The 18,840-nt window shown below is 44.6% G+C and overlaps 1 protein-coding gene across 1 annotated transcript in view; it reads right to left on the bottom strand.

The window, feature by feature from the left end:
- The window catches only part of FOXO1 (forkhead box O1), a 92,020-nt gene extending 73,425 nt beyond the window's left edge, over positions 1-18,595 (bottom strand). The window contains exon 1 of the mRNA XM_067713152.1: positions 17,479-18,595. Coding sequence (XP_067569253.1) covers positions 17,479-18,132 — 654 coding nt within the window. The 5' untranslated portion in view covers positions 18,133-18,595. The remainder of the gene's footprint in view (positions 1-17,478) is intronic.
- Between the last annotated feature and the right edge of the window lie 245 nt (positions 18,596-18,840).

Here is an 18,840-nt window from a genome sequence, read left to right as displayed (position 1 = left end):
AAGGAGCCCTTTTACTTAGGGAAACAGAAATTCCATTATCTAAATAAAATAAATATTAATAACCCTCTACAAAACCCCACGCTAAATAAAATGGCACAAATCCTGTCCATCTATTAGGAACTACCTATTCAGGAAAAATCTAACATGCCACCACTTCACACAAGAAACATACACAAAAGTAGTTGGAACAAATAATCACTGTAGGTTGACGTGATTTTTAAAGGCTGTATGGGAAAGGTAGGGAGGAGGAACAGTATTTGGAAGCAGGACCCAAAGCCAAGCAGTATTTACCTCTGAAGCCCGGGCTATCATTTCCTCCAAACCACAATACTCTCGCCAAGCAACTTCCAAAGCAAAACCAAAGACTTTCTCTCAACAAGGGGAATCCGGGATGATACAGACTGATGAACTATCTAGTAAGGTCCCATCCGGGCAACGGAAACACGGCCAAATGGTAAAGAAGACTGACTAGCACTTAGTAAAGTTTGGGTGACAGCTTAGCTAAGAATTTCACCTCATCGTTGTCCCTTAAATGAGGGCTTAGTAGCCTTCCTGAAGCGTAAGTTCACCCCAAACAAAGTCTTTTCTGTCCAAATGGGTCAGTATTTGTTCTTTCTATTTGTCAACCCCAGAGCATCAACAGGCCAAGTCCATCTCCCTGTGACAGGAAGTACTTTTCCTCCTCCTAAGCAGTGTGTGGACATAGTGACAGAGCTCACAGAACACTCTAGCACCCACTCGTCCATCTGGTGAGGAAAACATGGGGCAAAAACTCCTTTTTGCCACGCTGTGAGCCACGACTGGGTCACTGGGTCACTTCTCCCAACCTCTCATTAATCATCACCATAGATGCACTCCTTCCTCTCCTCAGAGGACAAGAGAATTCACTACCCCAAAGGCTCACTACACCAATGTACTTTTCCATCTTTAGGAGTCTAGTTAACTAACTGGACAGGTCAGCAAAATTTCTGTCTTCGGATTGTCGGTATGTGCATTAATTGTTTAGATTCTGTTAATTAACTGATTATCTACCCGTTAATTTTACCTTCATATTTCCAACTTTAAATTTCAGTCCTAGTTGTTCCTCCAAGATTCCAAAGAAAATCATTCTCTCTGATGTAGCAAAGTGAAGTGCTTAAGAGTCTGAGATCTACAATAAAAACCCATGGCTTCTTGGTTCCATCACTTACTGTGTGACACTGGGCTGTTTAACTTTATGCCTCAGCTTCCTTGTCTAAAAAATGGGGATAGTAATGATAGCTATCTTATACGTTTATGCAATCACTTGCTTGAATCCAATATTCTCTCTCTCTCTCTCTCGAGGAGGAGGGATGGAAAACCCCAAACTGCATTTTCATTTCAAACACTTAATACTTCTAATACAGGTGTTTGTTGCTTAAAATATAAAAAGGCCACAGGGAGATCAGCTCGGTGCTTTGTGACCACCTAGAGGGGTGGGATAAGGAGGGTGGGAGGGAGACACAAGAGGGAAGAGATATGGGAACATATGTATATGTATAACTGATTCCCTTTGTTATAAAGCAGAAACTAACACACCATTAAGCAATTCTACTCCAATAAAGATGTTTAAAAAAATGTAAAAAGGCAAAATATAAAGAAAAAATAAATTACCCATATTTATACAATCCAAATACAACCCACCAGCTCTTTTCCCGTACTATCCAAAGTTCTTCCAAAACACAAAACGAGTCTCCAGACACCCTCCTTAAACTTGCTACGGAAGTACTAGGAAAGTTTAGGAAAGAAAGACCTAGTCAGGTGGTTTAGCTTTCTTTGGTTCTATTCTGTTTTTTACCTAAACGTATTTTATATAATCAAGAAGCCCAGAAACAAAAAATGAAAGCCCCAGACTCTCAGCTACTCTGAATTTTAAGCCCAAGTATCTTGGCTAATACTAAAATGTACAACGCGGCCTAACTACATAGCTCCCTACTCTGAGCGCCCCAACCTGCTCTACAGGCACTCCCCAGTGGTATCATTAACCCCATTTTACAGATAAAGAAGCTAACACAGCGGTGATGTGACTTGTCTAAATATGAATTATCAGGTTACCAATCTAGAAACAAAACCCAGGACCTCTAATATTTACTGAAAAATCACAGATCTGGGCTAGGCTCATGAGGGCATTACAAAAAGCAAATGCTAGAGGGAATTCTTATAGCTCTGAAATGACCCCAACATCGATTCTCAAACACCCTGGTGATCTAAGGTCATCCTCCCAGGCGTGTGACAAAAGATACCTAACCATGGATCTAAGCATGTTTTGCAGACACTGGCACTGGCTAGCCAATTATTCCCAACAATCTGTGATTAAAACAGGACTAGTGTTCCTCTCCCACCTTGGCTGACCCCAAGTGGAGCCAGGTAAGCAAAGTTTCCATTCGGACTGACAAGGAAGGAGTGGGAACTCTGCTGCCTTGAACAGAAAAGGAGAAGTTACTGGGAGGACCAATGAGAAGGCAGTGATAAGGGTGAGCATCAAATCCAGTGGACCCAGAGAAGAACTCATGATGTAAAAAGATCTGTACGTGAGGAATGTACCAGGTCACACATACAGTAATGGCTCAGGAGCTTCCTAAGTGGTTTACAGGAACTTAGCATCCTTGGTATTGCAGGCCCCAACCCCATAAAGCCTGGTTTGACTGGGTCAAATCTCTGTAATCAATAGATAAAAGGTCTATCTATGGAATTACTCACCCAAAACGCAGGGGAGGCATTCTCTCTCCTCATTAAAGCACAAAAACCAAACAACCCTGAGATTTTAATTGCTTTTACTAATGCAGAGACTTCTCCAGCCTATGGCCTCATATTCTCTAGGCCAGAAATTAAAATTTAAAACTTCAGAATGTGAAATCAACCAACACCACCCATCTCAATATTAGTAATTTCCACATTTAACACAGATGGAGCAGGAAGGTTGCAGACTTTACTAATCCAGACTATGGCTAAAGACAAAGTTCAAGATTCACCACTGAAAAGCTCGAAGACACACTTCAGCTCAGTAAGAAGAGCTGGTGACAATACACACCTAGCGTAACACCAATATGCCTGTGATTACTCACATCTTGCACCTTGGTGTGGTTCTCTCGTCCCAAAAGTCAAGTATAGGTTAACTACACATCACTGAATGGGATGGATTTGGTAGTGCAGATTCAGTAGAAATTTACATCTATACATTTGGACTATCCCACATCCAAAAAGCTGTTTCCTTCCTTTCAAAACCCTGCCTACTTACCAGTACAAACTGAAGTTTAAAAAAAAGAAAAAAACTTTCAAGACAGGCAAACACATACTAACAGATATTTAGCTTAAAAGGCTAAAATACACTGAGTTCTTCCATTCAGCTTATTCCCCTCAGTTACTCTCCTCCTCGAGGACTTTCTCTTTATGTGCCTTGCTTAATGTGGGACTTGTCGCTTGTTCACCTGAATCACAGGACCACCATCCTAACCAAACACTGACGAGGATCCACACAGGCCTCTTGGTCCTGTTCTTTTACCTCTCTTCTATGTCAGAGGGTGACACAGCATCCAAAAGCTAGCACAGGCTTTCTCAAGCCACCCTACCAGAAGCATGCCGTCCCTGGACAAGGGCACTGCCAGCCCCGCCGTGTACTCCACTGGTCATTCCCCATCCACAGACAACTGGGTTTGGGCTTCTGTGTTTTGACAACGTACAGGAATCTTAAGTCCCTGGAAGGGTTTATTAAGGAGTTAGGACTGGTTAGCTGGGAAAAGAATAATTATGGGAATTGGCTTCAGGTACCTGAAGGGGAAATTAATTAAGCTAAGTCAATGGAGCTCCAAAATCCAGAAGCGCGGCGGGGGCAGGGGGGAAGGGAGTTACACGTGGACACACAGGCTCGACACAGAAGTAGACCTTTCAGCAGCGCGCGAGGCAGTGATTCCCAGATCTCCGAGTGGCCAAGCGGAGGCTCCTACACCAAGCAGTTTTAAAATCTGTTCAACTAAAAACTTCATGATTCCTCATACCTTCTCTTACACACAGTTCAGTAAATTTTAAAGGCCTCGAGCCAAAACCCAAGGACTAGGAGATAAATGGGGATGCCAACAATTTAACATAACTCCTATACAGACAACTTGTCAGACAGAAATCTCCTTGTAAATACTTCTCAATGGGATCAGATCTATTAATAATTTAATGACCATTTCCAATGGCAGTCGAAAATACAATGGGGTAGCTGTAATGAAGTAAAACACACCGGTAACCAGCAACAACCTTTAAAGAAAGATCTCGCCTAATTTACATTAATAAGTTGGAGAAATGTATTCAAAACAAATAAATGAGGGGGCTGAAAATGAGAAGGAAAGCAAAGAGGAGATGAAAAAGTAGGGAGCGAGGGTAGGAGATAATCAAAAAGAAGCGCTCTTTTAATACAGGCATTTGGATGTGTGCCCTCGAAAGCTCAGAAGGCTGCACGGGGCATTCTTCACTTACTGCATAACTGAGAACAGAACAGATCGACTCCCCCTACAGTGTACACTGCTAACTAACCTACCCCGGATATTAACCTTAGATGGGAAATGAGAAAATTAACACAAAAGCAAGCCTATTAATGGGTTATTGGGAGGCAGGAGACACGGATTATGATCTTCTGTTTAAAGCACTTAAAGCAAAAGGTGACTTTTGCAACTTTTAAAAGGAAAACATTGTAAAACTCTGGCTTCAACTTTTCTCTCCACTTCATCAAATTTTAGATACTAAAATTTCATGACAATTCAAAGGGGATAATTTTTGACGGCGGTTTTGACTACATTCAGGAAACAGAATCACACATGTAAACTTTTAGTCAGTAGCAGCAAAACACTCCCCCCTCAGAGAGGGGTGCAAATATGTTCCCCCTTTGCAGTTTTCTTTGCAGTTGACTGCATACTTAGGACTGGTAAAGACATCACAAAAACGTAGTTCTTTTTACCAAGTGTACTTAAATGAAAAACAGTTCAAAGACCCTAAAATGTCAAACCAGTGATAAATTTAAATCCAGATCAGAAAAAATAAAACTAGGGATGAGTATAACATTTTCCGAGTATTCTGCATTAACTACTTTTGTAGGCTCAGACTCCTGATAAAAAGCATGCCAAGTGAACCACGCCCAGCAGAAAAAATTAATACCCTCTTTGTGCGTTCCAATTCTACTTTTTTCCTGTCTTCCTCCACTTCTGTTGAAAAAGCCAAAATGTGTATTCCCCACACTATCACAGGAAACAAAGCAAGGGAATTCCATCTACATTGAAGGATGTCAAATTCCCAAGCACAGCCAAGCAGGATGGCAAAGGTCATGCCTCAGATTTGGCCAAACAAAAATACTACTAATATAATTACAGCCAGGATGAGTAACTATAAATCCAAAAGCTATAACCTGATGAAAGACAGAAGGGACATTAAATTCAAACGTTTTTAAGCCTACAGGGGTATGCTGTCCTACTGACATTCAAGTTCATCTGCACAGTAAATGTGGTCTAACAAGTCATTATGCTCTTATTGGTGGGCCGTAAGGTGGTGATGTGCCGCTGTGCAGGTCTGCAGAAAGCCGGCTGCTACCTTGTTTCAGGCCTGAGTAACAAGACAGCAGCCCAGGGGAGCAAGGATAGCTCACCAGGAGAGGTGAGCTTTTGTGCAAAAGGCAGGTGGTGGACTTGAACGTTTGCTTAATAAAATTCAATGTCATTGTTTTAAGTGAGTCCCTGAAACAGTCTCAGCAAGCCACCCAGAAACAAGCTGAATGGGGCACGTGATTAAAGGGAGGGGGGTGTCTCCATTTCCAATCCCAGGGGTGTATTCACACAGTTAAGGATCACAAAGAATTTAGTCATGAAAGGAATCCCTCTGAAATGTTTTAAGTTTTCATGTTATCCTCTGACTTCATTAATTCTTCCTTCCAGGACTCTTTTAAGAGAGTTATTTGAAACACAAATGGAGGTGGGGAGTGTAAATGAGGCTTAATTGCAGGCCCTGAGTTGTCAATCGCAGTGGAATCAATCTCAGCTCAAGACTTCCAGGACTGAACGTGTTTTCCCTTTTCTCTTCTTGGCTTTTAAATATAAATATAGGCAGAAATTATGGTTAGTCTAAGAACATAGCCATCAACAGCTTGTCTTTGATTAAAATGTCTCCATAATTTCATCACGAAAGAAATTTAAGCAGGAATTCCTTCTAGGAATACATTCAGCATTTGATATAACCCAAGATCATTTACATTATTCAACGGGAGCACACAGCACAATGATCAGTATTTTTAATTTTTTTCTTAGAAATACAATTTATAAGGCATGCAATCAAAAGGTAAATTCTGAAACTGATTAACTTCAAACATGCACCGTCCCATTGTTCGTGGAGAAAAAACACTCAGCGTAAATATGGGTTGTATCAGTATCAATATTCTCTCCATTTTATTCTCTACCCACCCTTTAGCTCAAAATAAAGCAGTCACACTAAGGAATGCAATGGCACAAACTTTAATATTCAAGCTACTCACTAAATGGCTTGTAACAACTAGGCTGAACAGATTAAGAATATTTACTTCTGAGTTAGACAGCACAGTGAGAAATTCAGGCTAAAAAGATCATGAGGAAGGGCAGTCTCTGAAAGGATCTCTGAAACGATGGTGACAGACGGCGGGGGGGGGGGGGGGGGGGCACTAGTCCTCCAACTCAAGGACCCGCCTAAGCACTGAAGTGTGGGGAAAGTAATTCTTGAAGCTTTTGACAATCATTCTTACAAAATTTTAATGTGACTTCTGCTTTTTAAAAATATGTTCTCAGTATAATTACCAAAGGCGTCAAAATGGCATTTCAAGAAATATAAAGCACCTTAAGGAAGCACCTCAGAAATACTGGAATATAATAATACAGGACTACTACAAAGCCATGTGGTCACAGCTGGGGAAGTACCCACTACAGAAGCAAAAAAGAGGATGTAAATCGCATCAAAACATGCCTAATTATAGGAATTTTTAACCCTAAAAAAATTTCTTTAGCATTAATTTTTTAATTATCCCACGTATTTCAGAAGATAATAAAAACCATTATGGTGACCTCTTCTAAAATGGAAAGCCATCAAATACTGTGTTTAAAATCAGTGTTAGATCACAATCTGAAAGGCTGCACGTTAATGCAAATGTATACAGTAAATATAAATCCAGGCCCTACATAAGTCATTCTATTTCATGAATTCTAAAGGGGTCAAGAAACCCTCTGGGCCCACAGGTAACGGAAGAGTGAGTGTATAGGAGGAATTTTTCACATTCAATGTATGCAAATGTCATAATGGGCCACTAAAGAGAAAGTTAAATTCCAAAAGGCTGAAGGAGAGAGACCAATACAGTCACACAGATTACAAAAAGGTCTCTCAGTAGGATGGTCCACAGGAAGCTTTCACATTCATTGCATGTAAATTTCATGATGGCATGCATATCTACCCATCCAGAGGAAAAACGTTTCCATTCAAGTTTAGAGAGATGCAACCAAACCAGTGAGGTACCAGGTACACAAACAACTTCCGTTGATATTTCCAAGTTCAACAAGTTCCCCTCTGCAACTACCTCCCCTCCAACCCCTTCAGAGCTGGCCCTGCAGAACAGACAGGTGATGTAACGCCTGCCTTAAGGTAGCTGGGTTTCTCCAGTATTCAAATCACAGTTTGGCGGGCTGAAACTTGACAAGGAACACTCACTGGTGTGACAAATTGATGATTCCGCAAATCAAGCATCACAGAATAAAGACGCTATAACATCTCGAATGCACCTATCTTGATGCAACCCTACACTTAACAAGTGAAAAAATTCATGTCAAAATAGGAGTGCAGTAAAATACACTGCCTCGAGAATCTGCCAAAATAAGAGCCTCTAGCTAAACCATATGCAAACCATTTCCTTTGACCTAGCTTCCAAGCAACCAAGCTGTCTGAGGTATGATATATTTACTTATATAGACCATATCCAGATATTTATATGGTTATTTTGTTTTCAACCTTTGAAGGATGCACAATATTTACAAGTCTAGGAATTATGTAATTCAGTCATAATTTATCTCTCCAAATTGGACTTGAAATTCAAATGCATTTCTTTTCAGACAGACCCTTTTCACTCTTACCCTCAAACACCACTGCAAAGATACCGCCCCCGCCCCCAGTTCTGTGTGCAGGCATTTTCAGCTCGGACAAGATGGGTCTTCCCTCAAGCCACCTGCATGGTGGGCTTCTGAGACATGATACTAGTGGAGGAAAAGCACTGATTTTCTAACTAAAATAGAAAAACTGATTTGGGGGGCAGTGCTGGAAGGCGCTAAGTGCCTCCAGACCTTCCCACAAAACCCAAACTGGTTCTCCTCTCCCTCCTTCCTTCGCTAGGCCTCTCTCTTGGCTTGAGTCCAAATAAGACTGAGGGGGCTAATCATGCTCTTTGAGACTTTTTTACTGCAGGTACAGAACGCAACCACTGAGGTCCCCTCCCCCTTCCTGAAGCCAGGTTCCTTTAGCTACTTTCAAAGTTTTAACTCAGCAAACCAGGCCCCTCACTAGCAATGCAAAGGCAGCTGTGTAACAACTTCGGGATCATGGCTGTAAACAGAAAAACATTTTTTCTCAACCCTGGTTCTTAACAAATCTCTAATATAACAAAAGGAGAGATTCACAAAACCATGACCCATTTTCTAGATTTGGGAGGAATGGCAACTGAGAAATATCTGTTTGACTTAAACAGAGGAAAAACAAATGGACACAGGCCACTGGCTCTTGCCACCCTGTCTCTCGTTACAGTTTTGCTTTTAATCAGCTGTTTGCTCTTAAACAGCATCTCCAGAGCTGTTAAGGTCATGGAGTTTAGTATTAGGATCAGCTCTGTAACTTAAGCCACACAAAGAACGACACTGTAATTAACACAAATATCATCTAGGGGGAAAATTAATCAAGGCAGAAAAAGATTTTCTTTTCAGGTCAAAGATCTACACAGATTTTTCAGAACCAAGTCACACTCAAAAAAGGTGGCAGCCTCGGGATTTCCACGCATGTGGCTAGCAGGGGTGTAACTAAGAGGCGCAGGGCTTGCTGCAGGTAAAAGCACAGCCCAGACCAGTGGGCCACATGCTTCAGAGGTGACATTCTCTTCTCAAAAGACGGCAGTGCCACCCACGATCACTAAGAGTTAAAGAACTCATATGACTTAGTGTCAGCAGGAATGGGGCTACCTTGGAAGAAATGACCTATCCTCCCACAGATCTCTACACTGCTTCTGACTCTCCTCCCAGAGGGAGGTAAAACCCCTCACGTTGAAGAATGAAGATGTTTCACATCTCTCTCTACTTATGGAATGAAAAGACCAAAGACACAGCCTGCAATTTTGACCCTCACTCAATCTACAAACATTAATAGCGGGAAAAAATTAGATTGGCCAATTCCGTTTTGTTTCCTACCTGCGTTTGACAGTTTACCCTGACATCATTAGCAGCCACGCAACTGTGATGGCCTGGAGTGCTTTGAAAGCTGTTTCATCCATGTGGAAGGTAACTTGCTCATTTAACAAAACCTCACAGTGGTGAGTTTTGCAGTCTATTTTTGCTTCACTGTCCCCCGCCCCACAGCAGGGTATCTTTTGAATAAAGTGCTACCTGCTACTACTTAACACTAGTAAAATAGTTTCCTACATTTCTTCAACACCTGTCATTTCTAAAATGGCTAATAAGTTTCAATAAATCTGTATTTCTGCCTTTTGATGTGCCACAGTAGAGTTTTTATCATTTAAACCTTTTAGTTCACCGAAAGCTAATCCGACTCATTCCAAGCATTCTGAATACATGCAGTTATGTCTATCTGCTTGGCATCAATTTGGGGTTTAGCCTATCCAAATTTAACCTCCTCTGGATCTGCTGAGACATCTCATTATAACCTTCTTCATCCTGTACTTGGGTTAGTGGGTAAAGATATAATACAATGAGAAAGCTATCAAGGATAGCTAATATTTAGCTAATACAATATGAGAACTGACATTTAAATTGTAAAGCATCTTTTCAAGTCAATATAACTTTCACTCATAATTGCCCTAAGTATATTTAAAGGTTGCTAACTTCAACTTCAAGATATCTCACTTAAAATAAACCAGTAAGAATTACAATCAATAGTGATCTTTCTTTGTTTGAATCACTCTGCCCCCAGGACACCTGGCGTGAAAGTTGATTTTAAAGAACAAACCAAGCAAAAATCTAAACATTTTATACATGTCTACTATGACAATGTCGCATTGGCAATTACGTAATCTGTTCCCTGCATTACCAAATTCTGTATATCAGTTTTAAATCAAATGCAGCATATTGTCTTTACACTGCATTCCATGCTCTATATTTACACATGAACACGTTTCTGAGAAATTGCATTTAAAAAACTAAAAATATAATCCTATTTTCATAATTTCTTATATTACAAAAACAAACATACAGTCTCATAGAAAAACTTGGTCTATAACACAATATTATTTTCATAATGTATATAAAGTCCAAGTTCAGTCTGACAATAGAAACTCTCCTTCCTACACTTTTCAAACCTTCTCTGTGTGTTGCATACATCCATCACTCAGAGAAACTGTTTCCCCAATTTTCATGCCTTTATGAATGCCAGTCCATCATTCCAAAAATAAATTTTAAAAACTAAGAGGGATTGATGGGAAGATGGATGTGCCAATGGATAAATATATGATAAAGCAAGTATAATAAAATGGCAGAAGTAGAAACTAAGTGGTAGGTATATGGGTGTTCAGGGGAGAATTCTTCCAACTCTGCTGAATGTTTGAAATATTTTATAATGAAATCTTGGGAGAATAACATCCCATTTTCAAGGCCCACCTAAATGGCCAACCCAGAACTCCATTTTTCTCGAAGGCACTTAACCATGCTACCATGTATCATAGTTATTATGTGTCACATCTAATCTCCCTACAGGATCCACACTTGAATCATTTTTCTATCATTCAAATGCATCTAATACAACTTATACACAATAATCATTCAACAAATGGGAAAGAAATACTTTGACTATAGACTGAAAATAATCACTGTTCTTTAGTAATACTACTAATAAAATTATCCTCAAGTATTACAGAATGTGATCTTTTTTACTGAAGTATAATTGATGTACAATATCATGTAAGTTATAACCTACAGGCATACAATACAGTGATTCACAATTTTTAAAGGTTATACTCCATTTATACTTATTATAAAATATTGGCTATATTCCCTATGTCAGAATGTAAGCATCTTGAACACAGAGGAAGCTGAAACAGAAAAGATCCATGTCTCAAGAAAAAATTTTTTCCACCCATGTATTTACAACATAACTGAGCTACCAAAAACATGCAGATGTTAAAGTTAAATTAAAATACGCAGGGCTTCCCTGGTGGCGCAGTGGTTGAGAGTCTGCCTGTCGATGCAGGGAACATGGGTTCGTGCCCCGGTCCGGGAAGATCCCACATGCCGCGGAGTGGCTGGGCCCGTGAGCCATGGCCGCTGAGCCTGCGCGTCCGGAGCCTGTGCTCCGCAACGGGAGAGGCCACGGCAGTGAGAGGCCCGCGTACAGCAAGAATAAAATACGCAGCAGCAGGAATTAAGCGGTTACCAGGCATTCACTCAGAGAATCGAAAATGCCTTCAGACACAAGCCAAGGTTGAAAGTTGATGGAACTGACTTGAACCTTGCAGACTAAGCAGAATTTATGGAAGCTCCAGTAGACGCACAGGAAGCTCCAAGCCCTGGGGATAGGATGGACTGGGCCTGATATAAGAGTTAACCCGGGGAGTGGTTAGAAGCTGGGAAGTGAAAGTCTCAAGAGACCCTGAGAAAGAAGAGCTAACAGACTTGGGGACACTAACATCATGAGAAGAAAGTGCTGAAGGGGACATCGAGGAGTGAAAATGGGGGAAAGGGCTAAAGACCATTAACCAAATCAGGGAACTCAAGATGGGAACCTCATCTGAGAGGAATAAGAAATATAGTATGCTTGGGTTTAGACATGTCGAATTGGAGGTGAAAGTGGGACATCTACAGCCTTAAGGTAACTGGAGACTTGGACAATAAAGGGGTAAGTTATCCAGGAAAGAATCAAAATAAGTCTACACCTAGTCCTAGGCATACTTACAACTGAGCATAGAAGGAAAAATGAACCAACTGGAGGAGAAGCCAGAATGCGGGCAAGGATCAGGACAATGTAACTGAGCCCAAGGTAAGAAAGGATTTCTACTGAGAGGTCAAGGGAAAACTGAGAAAAGGGAAGAACTTAGACCATAAAGAGTGCAGCTTCGGCAATCATCAGAAACCAACTTGGGGGCTACAGAAGCTCATCACGCAGCTCTGTCATTTTTCTTTTCTATAAGGAATATGGCCTGAAAAAAAGGACACAAGTTGAATTTATGTCCTTATTTAAGTAATGCATTAAGGTGAAAATTCACTAAATAAACTGAAAAACGGTTGCAGATCTAGCTTTTCAATTTTATGTGGCCCAATATCAAAATTAGCTTGCTTTTCTTTTCTTTTGGTTATATCAAAGCTATATGAGGATGGATAAAAGAGCCAGGGGGGAAGGGGGAAGGAAGGCAAGATTCATTATTTGCACTGCTTAACCCACAAGTCAATAAACCATAGGCAGACTGAGTGGAGTAAACTGGGATGCCAGTGGGAAAAAAGTTCTCCTTAAAGGTTGAACCATATGAAATCAATAATGTTCAATTATTCATTTGCATGTTTCTTATGTTCTGTAGAAGACCCCAATAAAAAAAAAGTAGTAATACTCTGCAAAGAAGTTCTGTGCCACTGACTTGAGTGTTGTTGGTCCTTATCAAGAATTAGCAAAAAGGGCGATTCCTTCTACACCTTACTGTGCACTGTATACACTGTACATTCGTATACAGCATATCCGTTGGAATACAAGCCTTTACCCCTCAGACAGCAAAATAAACACCTTCAAGTTCATCTGGTCTTCTCTGGTTCACAACTGAGGAACAACTGCACCAAGAAAAGGTGGTCATCTGACCCAAGGGGCGGGTGCAAGTCTCTGCAACTTGTTACTATGAAGGCCAAGGCAAGTCCTGAGGTGCAGACAGGCAGGGCTGAACCCACTCTGCTCATTCCATGCAGAGCACAAGTGCAAACTCCTTTGCTCTCTCGCATCACCATGGGGTTTACACTGCCTTGCTAAGAGGATTCCAGGAAGCCCCAAAGTGATGGCACACGAAGACAAAAAAACCTGGCAGAGTCAATTCCCATGATGCCAGGGTACTGGGTAGTTTCCAAGGGCAGAGCGTTCCAGAAAAATGCAAATAGGGCTTCCTAAAGAAATTCCAGGCCAATACAGACAGATGTTCTCTTAGAAAGGCACACAGAATTGCAGTTTAGAAGCTTGGATGAAGAGGTTAGAGCGCAAGGGCGAGCAAAAAGTTGGCACCCTATTAGGGATTCTAACCAACCACTGAGTATTCGCTCCTCCCTCTCCATTTCATACATCCACTTAGAAGACCCCTGTGCAGCTCATGATAGCTGGCGATATTTGTGTCCATCGCCAACGTGATGGCCTTTCAGTAATGGGGGAAGGGGGTGCCTCAACAAACTTTAACCTTTTTTGAAGTTTACATGAGAATTAAAAATGCCTTCTTTCCAGTATTCAAATGTCTGCCACTTTAAAAAAGAAAAACAAAGCTGAGTATCATTCAAAAATAGAAGCCACCCCTCCTGCCACATCTCCCCAAGGATGTGCCACAAGACCGAAACTAAAATCAAAATAAAGTTCCTTTGAGGAGCAACTAAGGTATTCATATTTGACAACTATTTGGGAATTTCTGAACAAAACATCTCAGCCATGAGACATGGTCACATCAGTCCCACATAACTTTCAGCCTTAGAGCATACTTCGCTGTATTATGCCCTTTCCCAATTCTCTTTCCTCATGCTCCTTTCCCCAAATACATATCTTGAGATTTTCACCCAACTGTAAGAAAGGCTTTAAGTAAGGTGATTTCAGTAATCCTCACCAGGATTCTGTCAAACGTGACAGTGCAGCAAGAAAGCAGCCATCATCCCTGCCGTGGAACCTCTGTGGCTAAATTACTCACCTGCAGGTTGCAAACCCTAATAATAGAATAGATATGAATTTTTAAATACGAGGAAATGCACTCTCAGTTCACAGACAAAATTAAAGAAACCTTATTCCAAAATAAAGAATATCTGTGATATCTCATAATAAAACAATTTAAAATTTTAACAAGTGTTAAGTTCTACTGTTGAAGCATTCTTTTAATCTACATTGTGTTCCAAATAATTTCAAAGCAAAACACAAAAGTCAACTCAAAACAACTATTAAAAAAACAAAACACAGAGCCAGAGCTCACAATATTACTTCCCAAGCTCTAGAAAGCTTTCTATATAGGGGGGGAAAAAAATAACAGGTCACGGAAATGAAGTTTCACTATGTATAAATACTGTACATGGTTTAAAAGATCCCGGGATTTCCAAAAGTCTCAACTTCCACTTTGTGTGTAACCTTATGACAGTTCTAACCAACTGCAAAGCAGATTTAACATACCATTCCTACAAATACAAAATGCATACCCCACAAATACTACCAGTGTTGAAGGAACTAAAAGGTTTTGAACTTTTCAACAGCTTTCCAACCATTTTGTCCCATGCAAATGACTTTCAAATTCTCAGGCAGGCCCCAGGAAGTAAAGCACAAGAAACTATATTTACTTAAAGATTCAGTCTAATTCCCTGTAGTAAATCACAGGAAATAATTTAGTTCCAAAGCAGCCTCTCCTCAGTCCTCAAACAGTTAAGTTTTGGTCGATTTGCATTTTAGAACTGAATTTTTTTAAGCTAAAAGTCATAGTAAAATTTCTCCTTTTTATGAATGTTTAAAACAAGCAAGTTTTTCAGATCTGAGAGTGAAACTTAGTTTTAACAAGTAACTCATTTTTATGAAAACTCCAACCAGAAGACTAGCTGTGAGTTAGAAACACTTCAGGTTGTTTCTTTTCTTCTTAAAATACCCTTTTACTCAAAGTGAAAATGTGCTTGCTGTAATCTGACTTCCACCAACTGACTCTGATTGCACCTGAAATATTTCCTCACTTGAGAATGGCAGCCTGCTCTCTCCCAAAGCTCCACTAGGTTTCCACTGGGAGCTGCTACCTGGCCTCCAATTCTGGACAGACAATTCTCACTAACATTTAATAGATCTTCTAGCTCTGACCAGTAATTTTTTTTAAAAAACTTACAATTGCATTTGGGGAAAAAATTAGAACAAGTAAAGAACCTAATAAAAATGGCCGGGGGGGGGGTGATTTGGCCTTAGAATCTGTTTTTATAAAAAGCACTAAAGCTTCAACGTTTAAGTTATAGTCCTACAATAGTTTAAGAATACCTTGACTTAAGGCCATTTGAGAGGCAAAACTAAAAATAATCCCCAAACTCTGCCTTTCCCTATCTTTAAAGAACGCCACTCCAGCAAGCTGAAGCAGGCTGTATCCATTCCCAAGGACATGAGAAAAGGTGTAAGTACGTACTGTACCTTGAATGCCCAACAACAACAAAAAAAATGGCTTTTTTAACAGCAAATGCTTTGTAACAGCTCAAGTAGGACTGATAAATAAACAAGTCAGTCAAATACTTAAATTCAAATGTTAAAGTAAAATTGGATTTGGCAGGCAACCCCGATTTTCTGACTTAAAAGAATATATACCTAGCTTAAAGTAAGGAGGCACCTTACCTTTTTGAAGCACTTGGTAAAATTGCACGTAATGCCTAGTAATGAGGTTATAAGTGATGCCTTTACTCTAAAATACGCTTTGGAAAAAATAAGATCCTGACTCCTTCTCCAGGAACTTTAATACGAAGTGATTAACTTAACCTTTTTTACACACATTAACCACAAAGATAACAGTGTATGTAAAACCACCTTGCTGTAACAAGTGCTTAGCAAAGGAAAATCTGTATTATGCTGTACAGTCCGGATGAGGGGTAAGGAAGGAGGTTAGCTCAACTAGAGAACCTTCGCATCGATCCTTCCACCTGTGACAGTGAGAAACTGGCAGCTTCTGGCAGCCGCAGGGCGAACGCACGGCCGGTAAGCCTCCGCACCGCCAGCCCCGAGCCTGACCTCCCGAGGGTCCCAGGGCCTTCTCCACGTCGGGGTAGGGACGTGCCTGCCCACAGAGTCTCTCCTCGGGTCTGTCTGCCTGTCTCTCTCAGAAAGGCAAAAAGTGCGAGGCACCTCCTCTACAGGCCTCCATGCAGGCAGAAGTTCCCTACGGTTCCCTAGATTCGAACCTCCACTCCAACTCCCCCAAAACACTAGTGTCAAAGCCCCCCGCCTTGCCCCTCGGATCCGTAGCTCCGTGCTCGAAGGCACTGAGGTGGCAAAGCAAGAGATTATACACGCCCCCGGCCCTGGTCATCCGGGGGAGCCTCTCCTCGCCTAATTAAAGGCCTTGAACCTTGGGCGAGGCCAAGTTTGGGGGTACCTCCCGGCGCAGATAAGAGCTGGCCGCGCGTCGCCGAGGCCGGGCCCGGAGGCACGCAAGGCCAGGGCGCGCTGGCCCTTTAAAGGCACTCGCTTCCTGCGCCCGCGGCCCCTCCCTCGCCGTCGGCAGCTCCCGCCCCCGCCGAGGGTCACACTTGAACTTTAGCTCGCCCCGCGCGGCCGGGCGCCGGCGCTCCGCAGGCGGTGGCCGCCCCTTCGCACGTGTCGGAGGCGCTACCTCGGGATGGGCGCTCCCGGCCCCCCGCACTCGAGGCCACTTCTAATAAAATCGAAACAAAACAAAATGCACACCGGCCTCCAAAATCTGCGTGGCCATCCCCGACGGGCCTCCCGGCTCGCGCCCTGCCTGTCCCCTCCACCTGCAGCCCGGTCCCCTGGCGGCGGGGCTCTGAGGCCCCTCGCCACGCTCTCCCCAGCCCAGAGCGGCGGAAACGGCTCCGCGGGGCGTCCCGGGGCTAGGAGGACGCGCGCCGCGGGGGCGGAGGGGAGCCGCCCTCACCCCCGAGGTCCTGAAGAAAAGCAGCAGCTGCACGAGTCCGCGCGGGCCGTGGCGGCGCAGCTCCCAGTGAACCCCCCTTTCCTTCCACTGGCGAACTTTTCTGCCCGCTCGGAGGTCCACTTCTTGGCGTACTTTTTTCACTCCCTTAGGTCTCAACGAGCCCATTCCCCGTCCCGCTCCAACTCTCACTAGAGCGCGCGCAGAGACACTTATTCCGGTCCCCCGACGAGTCCGGGTCAAGCCCACAACCCTCCCCTGCCGCTTCTCGCCCGCTCCCTTCACGCGCTGCCCGCGTGCTCTGCACTTTCAGGCCAAGCAAACTTGCCCAGCCGCCCCCTCATCTGCCCCACCGCGACCTCAGGAGGAGGCAGGCAGGCTGCCCGAGCCCCCCTCCCGCTCCGGCCGTTATCCCCGAGGCCACTCACCTTCCAGCCAGCCGAGCTGTTGCTGTCGCCCTTATCCTTGAAGTAGGGAACGCTCTTGACCATCCACTCGTAGATCTGCGACAGCGTGAGCCGCTTCTCGGCCGAGCTCTCGATGGCCTTAGTGATGAGGTCGGCGTAGGACAGGTTGCCCCACGCGTTGCGGCGGGACGAGCTGCTCTTGCGCGGCTGCCCCGCTAGCGGCCCGGCGGCGGCGGCGGCGGGGGGCACGGGCGGGTGCTGCGATAGCGGCCCGGGCGGCGGGGGCTGCGGCGGCGCCGGGTGCAGGCAGCCCGCCTCCGGGCCCTGGAAGTCCCCGCACAGCCCCCCGGTGGCGGCAGCTGCGGCCGCCGCCGCCGCCACCGCGGCCGCTGCCGCGGCTGCCGCCACGGAGCCGGGCGCCTGCTGGAAGTCCCCGCTCTCCTCCAGCAGGCTCAGGTTGCTCATGAAGTCGGCGCTGACAGCGGACGCCGAGGCCGAGGGCAGGCCCGCGGCGGCGTCGGGGTTCGCGGCCGCGCCGCCCGACGGCGCCGGGCTGGAGGTGGCCGAGTTGGACTGGCTAAACTCCGGCCTGGGTAGCGGCCAGGTGCACGAGCGCGGCCGGGGCAGCGGCTCGAAGTCCGGGTCGATCTCCACCACCTGGGGCGCTTCGGCCATGGTGACCCCGGCCCCTCCCCCAGCCGCGGGACTGCCAAGAAGTGAGAGAGTGCAGCACCGGGGGCCGAGGAGAGAGAGCGAGAAGAGCCGGTCCGAGATTTGCCGGGGCCGGGCGCGGGGGGCGGGGGGGGTTGATGTCGGTGCCACGAGCGGACGGAAACCGGGAGGAAGGCGCGGCGGCAGAGTGGAAGCGCGAGCCCAGAACTTAACTTCACAGGTCCATCAACATCTAGGCTCCTCCGGGTCCGCTGCACGGACGGGACGGCAGGCCAGAGTCACCGGGCCCCGGCAGCGCCGGCGTCGCGCTCCTGCTGACACGGCCCGTGGAACGAAGGACGGACGGACGCCGCGGACCGTTCACTCTCCCGGGCTGCGCGACCGTGGCGCTGCTGCCTGTTGAATGTGGCGGCGACGGCGGCAGCTGCAGCAACTACGCTGCCGCCCGACTTACTGGATCTGCCGCCGTCCCCCGCCCGCGGCGGCGCGCGCGCCGGCCCGCCCCTGACTGACAGCCCGAGAGACCAATGAGCGCGCGGCGGCTCCGCCCAGGCAGCCAGTGGACGCCGGCCTGGGCGGGGCCCGGTTTTCCACCGGGAGGCCGCAGTGGGTTGGTGGGGGGTAGTGGGGTGTTTTTCTCTCCCACACACACACGCACACACACTCTCGCTCTCTCACTCTTTTTTTTAAGCTCTCTGTTATTATTTTCTG

The sequence above is a fragment of the Pseudorca crassidens genome, chromosome 18 (genome assembly GCF_039906515.1).
Source record: "Pseudorca crassidens isolate mPseCra1 chromosome 18, mPseCra1.hap1, whole genome shotgun sequence".
NCBI classification, from domain to species: Eukaryota; Metazoa; Chordata; class Mammalia; order Artiodactyla; family Delphinidae; genus Pseudorca; species Pseudorca crassidens.
This window is presented reverse-complemented; position numbering and strand designations above follow the sequence as displayed.